This window comes from Phalacrocorax carbo, chromosome 1, assembly GCF_963921805.1.
Source record: "Phalacrocorax carbo chromosome 1, bPhaCar2.1, whole genome shotgun sequence".
Classification (NCBI taxonomy): Eukaryota; Metazoa; Chordata; class Aves; order Suliformes; family Phalacrocoracidae; genus Phalacrocorax; species Phalacrocorax carbo.
The window spans coordinates 2,214,549-2,225,921 of NC_087513.1; the positions used below are offsets into that span (position 1 = coordinate 2,214,549).

Sequence of the window (11,373 nt, forward strand, 5' to 3'; positions counted from 1 at the left end):
GAAGCCACTTGCTAAATCTCCCAGAAATGTGAGTGACAGCAGCCTGGGGCAGACATGCAGAGCCCATCACTCCCACTTGGAGCCACAAGCCAGCCCAGCATAGCCAAGCAAGGGCAGGAGTGCAGCCACAGGCTTCTACAGCTTGGAAAGCCATCAGCACAGCACGAGGGCTGATGTAATTGGAGCAGTTTAATACCAAAATCAATTACTCCGCTATGTCCATCAGCACAGACCCACTCCTGCCCTCCTGCAAACACAGTGAGGGAAGGAAGGAAAAGATTTTCTTTGGGAGTGGAGAGCAATCCCATAGATTCTGGGGAGATGGCATCTCCAGTTCTATGGACATCGAGGATGATTTAGAGCCTTCGTGAGTGGTGGATCCTCCAGACCCACACCCAAGAACAGCACACATTTCATTGCACAACATCAGCTTTATCTTCCCTACCTGTGTGTTGCAATAGCAAAGACAGTGATAAAAAGCCTCAAGGTCCCTGTAGAGCTCTGCCACTGCCTTCTCGCAAGGTCTTGGGCAAGTTCCCTCTTCCACAGTGCTAGCCATCCCTGATCCAACAGCACCCACCACCACTTGCTTCTACCCTGTGGCCTGATGCAAGCTAAGAGCTGTGTCTGGAGCAACAGGGGACCTGTGCACAGTCCTCATGGGGCCAATGGTGATGAGGCTGCTCAGGGGGATTGGTCTTCATCTGGCTGGGTGACAAACTGTCTCACTCCATCATCACTTCTGGGCCCAGCAGGGTCATCACACACAGATGTGCTTGAAAGGCTCCTGTTACCAGCACAAGCAGATGAGCCTGAAGCTTATAAGCATTCACAGAAATGCCCTGATGGAGATGCAAGGCTGTCAGGGCAGTGGACAGGACTGTGCTGTGGCTGCAGAGACACTCATGTCCCCAGCCTGACCACCAGTTGGACCTTTTGTCCAGTCCCAGCATGGATAAGAGCTGAGATACCAGACAGCTCTGCCTTCAAGAGTTTTCAGGCCCACCAGAAGAATTAAAATGAGAATAAAAAATTAAAAATAGTACTTTTTCCAAGCAGGAGGTTGACCCTCCCCAGCATGTAGAGTATTCAGCAGATCCATGGAGGAGAAGACCCTCCAGTGTCATAAATTCACATGGTCTAGGTGTGACCTCAGGCCACCAGCCTTGGTACAGCCACACTGGCTGCTGTGGCCTCCCTCCCATAGCCTCCATCCCACAGGCAGTGGATGACCTGCTTTACCAGCGGGACACAAAGAGGGCAGACCATGAACCCCAAAAGACGACCCCCATCCCAAGGCCCACCAAAAAAAAAAAAAAAAAAAAAAAAAATCAAGCAACCCTCACCCAGCTCCTGGCCAAGTATCCAGGATGGGGAGGAGGAACTGGCCTTGCACCTAGTCAAGCTTTCTACTCTTTCCCCTCCTTCTTTGCTAGAGGGAGGTTTGGGCCTTGCTTTGGGGTCTGCACCAGCCCTCTGCAGAAAACCATTTCCCAGCCCATAAAACTGCATGGGGGGTGGGTGGGGGGTGTGTGTGCAGGAGGCTCAAGGGAGGCAGATGATTACTCATTCCCTTTTCTGCTGTCATCACATTGCCGGCCCCGCCACCTCAAGCAGCCTTGCTCCCCCAGGCAGGGGGGCAGCTGGAGGTGAGACAGCCCCCAGGAGCTCCCACCTTGGTGACCTTGGGAGATTACCATCCCCAGGAGCCCAGCTGAGTAATGACAGAGACAAGCTTTAATAATAACCAACCCCCACCACCCTTGCCTCAGGTTGTTTAGACCTTTCTCCCAGCGCAACCCAGAGCCAACACTGTCAGCCCTTCAATTACAGCCTGACTGCAAGATCCAGCTTCCCCAGCATAGCCCAGCCAGCTCTCTTTCTTGGATCACTTACTGGGAGGAGACTCCCCAGTGGAGAAATAACCTGCTGCAGTCCAGGGGAATCTACAGAGATCAAGTTAAACCCTCCTTTTCAGCTCATTAGCTGCCTGCAGGAATTCTTGCATCATGCCTGGGGAGCAGCAATCACCCAGTACAAGAGGGAAGAAGTCTGACTGGGGAGGCAGCTCCTTGCATTAGAACTTAGAGATAGGACATGGTTTAGGTGCTTTTCCAGGGATCTGACAGACCGTAGAGGTACTTGAATTCTCATCTCAACTCCAGTTAGACTTCCAGTCAGGGCCAGCCCTGGCAGCCAGACATGGATTACTTTAGCAGGGCCCTGCACAGCAGCAGGGGAACAGAGAAACCTGATCCCACTCCCTGCTATGCCTTGGAGCAGAGAGCAGCACAGAAAACCCAGAGCCAGCTGTGTTTGAGCATACAGACAGTCCATGGGCAGCCAGTGCCTGAGATCATCACCCCAATGTCCATTTTAACACAGAGGTTCAGCCCCAGGGCAGATGGCTCAGAGCATGCTGTCACTCGCCCCAGTCCACAGGGCTCTCCAAAGATACACAAGAAGGAAAGCCCTATGCATAGGACTGAAGTGACCGTTGCAACATGGGAACCACCCTGCCACCACCACCCCCAAACCAGTTTGGAGGCACACCAAGACAGGAGAAGATATTTTGCTGTTCATCATTTATTCAAGCCACCTTGACACATATACAAGTCTTGACCAAAGAGTTGTTTTTTTACCAAACTGCAAGGTTTCCAAGTCACATCTCCTCGGACCCAGCCCACAACTCCCTTCTCTGGAGAGAATTGCAAGACTAGCATACAAAAAACTTCATCCAAGCTGCCTTCCCACAGGTAAAAATATTATTCCTCTTCATACTCCTCTCCATCTGCTGAGTCCCTTCCAACCTCCTCATAATCCTTCTCCAGGGCAGCCAGGTCTTCCCTGGCCTCCGAAAACTCCCCCTCCTCCATGCCCTCCCCCACGTACCAGTGCACAAAGGCTCGCTTGGCGTACATCAGGTCAAACTTGTGGTCCAGGCGAGCCCACGCCTCCGCAATGGCCGTGGTGTTGCTCAGCATGCAGACAGCCCGCTGCACCTTGGCCAGGTCGCCCCCAGGCACCACCGTGGGAGGCTGGTAGTTGATACCCACCTTGAAGCCTGTGGGGCACCAGTCCACAAACTGGATCGACCGGCGTGTTTTAATGGCTGCAATGGCCGCGTTCACATCCTTGGGCACCACATCGCCCCGGTACAGCAGGCAGCACGCCATGTACTTGCCACGGCGTGGGTCACACTTCACCATCTGGTTGGAGAACTCAAAGCAAGCGTTGGTGATCTCTGGCACCGACAGCTGCTCGTGGTAGGCCTTCTCTGCTGAGATGATGGGTGCATAGGTGGTGAGGGGGAAGTGTATCCGTGGGTAGGGCACCAGGTTGGTCTGAAACTCAGTCAGGTCAACATTCAAAGCACCGTCAAATCTCAAGGAGGCAGTGATGGAGGAGACAATCTGCCCAATCAGCCTGTTGAGGTTGGTGTAGGTGGGACGCTCGATGTCCAGGTTGCGGTTGCAGATGTCATAGATGGCTTCGTTGTCCACCATGAAGGAGCAGTCCGAGTGCTCCAGGGTGGTGTGCGTGGTGAGGATGGAGTTGTAGGGCTCCACCACTGCCGTGGAGACCTGTGGGGCTGGGTACACAGAGAACTCCAGCTTGGACTTCTTGCTGTACTCCACAGAGAGCCGCTCCATGAGGAGGGAGGTGAAGCCGGAGCCTGTGCCTCCCCCAAAGCTGTGGAAGACCAGGAACCCTTGGAGTCCACTGCACTGCTCAGTCTGCAGCACCAGGGAAAGAGCCAGAAGGACCAAGTTACTAGAGTTATTCTTGTCTTCTTGGAATTAAGCTACAGTATGTGTTCAACCAACAAGCTTAAGGCCCTCTATTTATTTTACAACTGCTTACACAGACCTTCCACTTCTAACAGGTGAGATCTGTTAGACACAGCAAATGTAGCTGCTTCTAAATTATTTCCTCTCTTAGCAGAAAGAAAGGTCTGGCCTGAGAGAGTGCCATATTGGGTCAGATAGAGGGTCATGATATTAGCAGTCAAGAAAATAAGGAAGAATGTGAAGACCACTAGGAGGTTCCACCTAAATCAAGACTATCTTAGTGATATCACAGCTCTTTTGAGGGCCTGTTTGAGGAAAACCTCATACCCCAGGGGCAGCTGCACAAGGGAAGGGGGGCCTAAGGGGAGATACCAGCCAGAAGCTGAGCTGTGACATTGGCTGGGATGAGAGGTTGGATCAGGACTGACACAGCAGACACTACACTCATTAGGAAAAAGCCATCTTGCCTGGACAATTAAATCAGAGCTGCTTGTTTTCCTGCTTAATCCATGGGCCTCTTTAGTACCTTGTTTTCCCCTCAAGTCCCAGTCCCAGGCAGCAAGAAAGACACCCACATGCATCCTGTCATGTTGTTCCAGGTAACAGTGGCATGGTCAGACTGACCCAAATCTGCTTGCCCCCCACCCCACATCTCTGGATGGCCAGGGCAAAAGCAACCAGAGGGCTAATGCCGAAGAGCACCTGCAGGGTTTTTACCATTTTCCGAGTCCTGTCCACAACCGAGTCAATGATCTCTTTCCCAATGGTGTAGTGGCCCCGAGCATAGTTGTTGGCAGCATCTTCTTTGCCACTGATGAGCTGCTCTGGGTGAAAGAGTGTGCGGTAGGTCCCAGTCCTGATCTCATCTGGAGGAAGTTGAGATCTCATGAGTGTGACCGGCACAAGATCCACTGTCTACCAAGTTACTTGCACTAATTTAGATGCAGTTTCACACAGAAACTGGCAGCCTCACCAGGAGTTCAGGTGGCCAACACTACTCCTCAGGTCAGATAAGATACTCCCTCACCTCCCTCACCAAGAGGTTTGAAGACCTTGCATGACTTACCAATGACAGTGGGCTCCAAGTCAACAAATATTGCTCTGGGCACATACTTTCCTGATCCTGTGTCACTGAAGAAGGTGCCAAAGGAAGAGTCTGCTTGCCCTGAGGATGCATGGGAGGAGATGACACCATCTGGCTCAATCCCATGCTCCAGGCAATACAGTTCCCAACAGGAGTTGCCCATCTGGACACCAGCCTGGCCAATGTGGACAGAAATACACTCCCTCTGCATGGGGATGGGAAAGAAGAAGGGGTTAGAAATGTACATTGAGGAATTAGACTAAAGCTGGCGCTTGTGGGTGTCTTTCTAGAGTGCATAACCATAGAATTGTTTAGGCTGGAAGACACTCAAGATCGAGTCCAACTGTAAACTCAACACTGCCAATTCCCACTAAACCATGTCCCTAAGTACATCTTGTAAATACCTCCAGGGATGGTGACTCAGCCTCTTCCCTGGGCAGCCTGTTCCAATGCTTGATAACCCTTTTGATGAAGGGAAATTTTTCCTAATATCCAATATAAGCCTCCCCTGGCCAGGTGGTGGCCAACAACCCATGGAAAAGAGAAGCATTAGCCCTGGCTGCCACACAGCTAGGCATTTTCTCCCTAGCAGGCACCCAAGAGCTGCTGAATGAGCAACAAATAACCATTAGCCCTTCAGAGACACGTTGCAATCTCGCACCAAGGCAGACGGAGATTAGGGCATTGCACTAGGTCCATCTGCATCCCAGCACTGTCATTACATTGCCCAGCAGCCCTGTTCCCAGGAGCAGCCACCAAGCCCAGCTGCTGAACCTATAGCACATGATAGCTGTCAAGCACATGATTCTGCCTTGGGACAGAAGACAGGGCACAGACAGCCTTCTCAGGTACTTCACCTGGTGCTCTTGGCTGGGTAGGAGGGAATGATTCAGCTCAGCCAGCCTTAGACAGCAGTGCAGGTGCTCCCTCCCCGTGCCCTTCCCAGGGGGGTAGAGGCAGACCTCTCCCCACCAAGACAGGCAGCAGCAGAGAGCCTCAGCCTGTCTCTAATATGTGAAGCCTGTGCTGTTGGGCTTCAAGTGTTGACAGTCAGCAGTTTCTCATCTCCATTTAGACTAGACACAGCCATGCAGCATCAGCTGGCTGGAGACAGCTAGAAAGGCTCCAAGCCAGGGTGGCTAGGTGTCAATTATTCATCTCAGCCATACAAGACTAGCAGTTGCCCCATAAAGCAACTGCTCTTGGCTGGAACTGAAGGGAAGGGTCCCTGTGCAGAGAGTGTGGTTGAGGTGTTGAACTCCTTAACACAGGAGGCTGTGGGAATCAGGCTTTTCAGTTCAGAGAGACTGGACTGGAGACTTCCACTGAGGCTTATTAGGGGAAAAACCCACATACAATTCAAGAAGTCCTGAGCTACAAGGCAGGAAAGTCTCAGATGGGCTTACCCAAGGCTTAGCCTGCCTTCACCACCTGCTTTTAGCTGTGGTCTGGGCAGGACACCCAGCACAACTCTCAAGTTATCTTTATGCAAGAAGCCTGGCACAGCAGGACCCCTACCAAGCACCAGAACATCCTACACTAGAGCAGAGGGCCCTGCCCTGAGGGTTGAGATCTAATATATCAGCCTTCAGCTACCACTACATTTCTACACAAAGAGCTCCAGGATAGCCTCAGCCACCCCCTACCCAAGGGCCAGAACAGTGATGCTGAGCCAGTCTTCACAAGGAGACACCTTCACACCCTGCTCCAGGCCTGCCTCAACCCCACAGCAGCAGCAGATGGGCACCTAGATGAGTCTTGTATCAGATGCCACCAGCAAGACCTTCAAAGTATCTTCATGGAGAAGGACAGGCAGGTCTGAAGGCATTTTAGCAGGGCAGTCCTCCCCAGGCCAGGACGAGGTGGACACCAGCCTCATAAGGCTAACTCAGCTCTGGAGACTAGCATCCAAGCATAAGCTCTGTACCCCTAGGAGCTCCTTCTCCAGGGCTCACATGCTCCTCTGTCACCCACAACCACATTCACTCCCAGGGAAACTCCCAGCCAAGGGCAAGACACCTTCCCCCAGCTGGAAAGAAAAGCTACCTCCAGCTCCATCCTCCTACAGAGCTAGGAAGGACCAGCCCTGGCTACCAGAAAGCAAACCCAAAGCTACTCACCATGGCTCTGAACCACTTGGGCTCCTCACCACAACCACCTCACTGAGAGCACACCCTGCCTCCTTCTCTCTTGGGCCTTTTATAGCAGGTAGAGCTGGGGTTTCTGCTAAAGGGCTCCTTCCTCCTGCTCCCTCCTCGTGCGAACACCTGCTGGTAAAGGGTTCAGGTGTTTCTGCCCTGGGAGGGATAGAAATATGGGGTAATCAGGGGGCTTTCAAGGACTTGCACCTGCAAACCCATGGAGTTTGGAGTTTCTTTGGCTTTTAAATACTCCTTCAGCATTGCTTTCTCCATGTTGTCTAAGAGCATCTTCTGTGAAATCAGGAAAATAACTTACAATGGTTTTTTTGCGGGGGAGGATCATCTGGATTTATTTATTTATCTAAAGAATGAGGCTCATTTTTAAGGCTTTCTTTGGATTCTTCAGGGCTGGAAATGTGTTCTCTACTTTCCATGCCCCCTTTCCAAGTGCAAACAGCACATCTGTTGGATGTCCTGGGGGTGGACTGGAGTTGCAGGATGGGGCTCCTGCCTCGGGGTGGTGTCGTAGGGCTGGGCTGGCTTCCCCAGCACTGGTGCCATGAGAAAACTGGGCTTTCTTGGCTCCAGGGCAGCACTGGCTCCTCTCATGCAGAGTCACAAAAGTTGGATGCCCTGGAGGACTTGGGGTAGCTGTGGAGAGAGGTGACAGTACCTGGCACTAGGCAAGGACTTAGAGGCACCAGTGAGACCATCCCATTGCAAATGGATAAAGGTTTTATTTTCCATGCGGCATACATGAAAGCAAGAAACTCACTGACATGGGATGTCCCAGAGGGCAGAAAGACAAGTTTTATAATCTGATCTAGACTTAAGATGTGGGGACTGACTCTACAGGAGCCACTAAAACTCATGATCTAGTGTCCTGGATGTGGGTGGGATACCTTCTGTCCCCTTCTTGAGTTTGGTGGCAGGGTTGGGGCCTGCCAAGAAGGAGAACCAAAAACAGAACTCCCCCAGGGGTACAAGCTGCAGAAAATGGCCAGGAAGGCAAAGGTCCTATAGTCAAAATAAAGGCACGTGAGAGGGACACGGAGCAGGGCAAAGCACCCACCCACCAGTCAATGGAGTTGGGGCTGAGAGTGGGGGCAATTTCCAATGCTCCTCTGAAGAATGGGGTTGGATTTTGTTCCTGTCCATGTCATGAGTTGTGTTGAGGGGGATCCATGCAGAGCTCGTGGGACAGTTGGCCACAGCCCTGCCTGGCCCAGCTCAGAGCATGACAGGACATCCCAGGAATAGGGCAGACCATTCCAGGAGCAGAGCTAGACATCCCAGGATTGGAACAGAACATCCCAAGAGATGGAAATCAGCTTGGTTTTTCTACCCAAGCCCCTGTGGATGTGAATGTGGGTATGTCCTTGAAATGGGAAGGCATTTTTGGCCAGATGCCCAATGCCCATGCCTGATTCCTTTCCTCAGCCAGATGGGCATGGGGTCTCCTTGATGCCAGGATGAGGTTCAGGACCTGCTGTCCTTGGGGGCTGTCTAAACCCCTGCAGCATCTCTGCTTTGCTGTATGTTGGTGAAAGAAGCCTTTGAACATTGGCATGTGGAGGAGGAGAAGGAGGACAAGGGTGTTCCAGGAGGCCAGGGAAGATCTGGTTGCCTGGGGGAAGGATTATGAAGTGGCTGGAAGGAGCCTGACAGTGGAAGCAGAAGGATATGTTGGCTGGAGTGAGCCTGCAGCGGCTGTGCAACCGCGCCTGAACAAACCACTCTTTTTGAGTGCGATATGGAGAGTTTGGGTTTCATCCCTGCATGAAGTGGCAGGAAAGACCAAATCCTCACCTGGCTTTTACAAAACCACACATCTCACCCCAACCAGAAATGCTGTTCTTCCCAAGCATGGTGGCCTTGGCTCTGCATGCTCCCAGACCCAGGTGGGTGCTGATGGAGATTTCAGTGCTCCTATTTCCATCTGGCTTCCTCAGGAAATTAGGGTCTTCCAACCTCTGCCTGTGCCTCAGTCCCTCTGAGCAACCCCTGGTCTTACTTGGCAGAGGTTGAGAAGGAAGATTAATTTTGGAAGGGTTTGTCCAAGCCACTGCTGGTGTGGGTGAGACTCCCCTGCGAGGATGCAGCTGGGGAGGGAGGATCTCTGCTTCTCCCATCACTCGCTATCAGCTGGTATCTGCTGCCCCTGTCTCAGCTTTGCACGTGCAAGCACAGCCTGGCGCCAGCAAACACCTTGGCTCATCTGCTCCCATGCTGTCGCTGCAATGTTAATTGCCTTCGTTGAAGGGGAGCAGAAGAAAGACCCAGTGTGAGCCCCAGCCATGTGATGTTTTGATTTCCAGGCACTAGGACAGGGCTGAGATGTTCCCCTTGTCTAAACTGGGGCTGGGAAAGGACCCTGAGCAGGGCTGGTGCAGATCCCCATGGCAGCTAATGGTGGGGAAAAGCCTGTTCCCAGCTTGGGCCAGGGATTTTTCTGGAGCTCACTGGGGACCACTGAGGAAAATCTCTTCAACTTTCTGCTCAAAGCAGTTTCTCCCTCAGCTCTGAGCGGATCCCTCTGTTGCTCCTTGCTGTACCAAGGCTCCTCTAGACGGCTCTGTGCATCAGAAAGGCTGAGCCTGGACAACCTGGGGACACCTCTGGCCAAACCCAGAAAGGGACGAGAGTGCGTCCAGCTCAGCGCCTGGCCAGGTCTGACCTTGCTCTGCCCCGCTTTGCCTGACCCGATGTGACTGGGCATGCGTGCCTCTGTTTTCCTGGGCGTAAAATGGGGTCAATGTCTATGTGCTGCTGAACTGAGCTCAATATATCAATGGAGATGGATGTGTAGGGTGTTGGTCTATAAAAATGTAGAAAGTAATATACAGTGTACATAAAGGGCCATATAGACCAAGGCTACAGCAGATTGCAACAGGGAAAGATCTCACCTGGACACACTTAGAGCTGAGGCAGGGGGAGGTCATTGCGCAGAGATGCTGCGGGTGTGTTGGTGTGTTGTCTGCTGGAGATGTGTGCTATGAGAAGATGCTGAAGGGCCTGGTGCATTGTTTTGTTTTTGCTTCTTAGGCTTCAGCTGAATTTGGGTCCTGAGTCCCTGGGCTGTGGGTCAGTGAGGAGCCTTGGCCACCTGACCGTGGGTTCACTGGGGCTGAATTCAGCCGTGTTGCCTCCTCTGGGTGCCCAGTGGGGGCAGAGAGATGTCTCCAGCTTTGCCTCTGGAGATGGCTGGTGGGTCCATCTGCCAAGCCTTCAACCAGAGACCTGTCCCCTCTTAATGTCCCACCTGGAGTGCTCCCCATAACCATGCCCTGGACACCTGGACAGGGCTGGTGGGAGCTGCTTTGTTGCTCTCAGGAAATGTATCCTGGAGAAGGAGGGCCAGATTTCTCTCCACCTCCCTTGCCTGCTACCTGCAGGGATGGAGGCCAAAAGATGCACTTTCATCTTGGAGCTGGGCTGGGAGGTGAAGAGAAAGGGAGATTTAGAGGAAGTGATAAATAGTCCAAGGCGAAGGGGTGGGAGCTTGGTGAGCTAGGACTCAGTGGAGGGTGGAAAAGAGCAGGGTGAATGGGGACGGTCTGTGTAAGGGGAGCTGAAGCCCCAGGACTGGTACAGAGGTCTACCAGGGAAAGGGAGAGTGGCAGAAAGGGGGGAAGGGTAGATTGGGCAACATGGTCAGACCCCATGGGTTGTATCTGGAGCAGCCAGGGAGGCGCCTGCAACTCTTGCAGTCCAAACTCACCTGAGGCCATGGGGTGGTCCTGGCTGAGGCCAGCCAATATCCTGGGGACACATGTGAAGGGCCATGTTGAAGGGGAGGGTGATGCTGTCCCAGCTGTGACTGCTGAAGGTGCCCTGAGGGAAAGGGGTAGTTGCAAGACAACCTTAAATCCTAGAGAGTTCCCAGGGGGAGAAAATGGAAAATGCCTCTTGAGGTCCCCTGATTAGTCTTGCTTTTCCCTTCCCAATGCAGTGATGACATGGTGACATGCACGGTTCCAGAGCAGGGGCACAGGCTGCCCAGAGAGGCTGTGGGGTCCCTTCCCTGGAGACATTCACCCCCCGCCTGGACGCGGCCCTGTGCCCCTGCTCTGGGGGTGCCTGCTCCAGCAGGGGGTGGGACGGGGTGAGCTCCAGAGGTCCCTGCCAGCCCCCACCAGTCTGGGATTCTGGGATTCTGTGATGATTATGTGTAGGGACAGCTTGCGTACGGGGACGTGGGAGGGAGTAGGGTCTGGACCGGGGTGGGGAACAGGGCAGTGAGGTTGAGCAGGAGGGATGTTTTGGAAAGGCTACAGGCCCAGACAGACACAACGGAACACCCGGTGGAGACGATGGGAGAACAAAGCATTGGAAACTCAAGAGATTGTAGCTTTAA

The 11,373-nt window shown here is 52.9% G+C and overlaps 1 protein-coding gene across 1 annotated transcript; it reads right to left on the reverse strand.

The window, feature by feature from the left end:
- Nucleotides 1-2,750: 2,750 nt before the first annotated feature.
- Nucleotides 2,751-5,086, reverse strand: LOC104051293 (tubulin alpha-3 chain). The gene is made up of 3 exons (XM_009512319.2): nucleotides 4,858-5,086; nucleotides 4,509-4,657; nucleotides 2,751-3,737 (listed from the first exon to the last, which is right to left on the reverse strand). The coding sequence occupies exons 1-3, from the start codon at nucleotides 5,084-5,086 to the stop codon at nucleotides 2,766-2,768; spliced, it is 1,350 nt and encodes a 449-aa protein (XP_009510614.2). The 3' UTR covers nucleotides 2,751-2,765.
- Nucleotides 5,087-11,373: the final 6,287 nt, after the last annotated feature.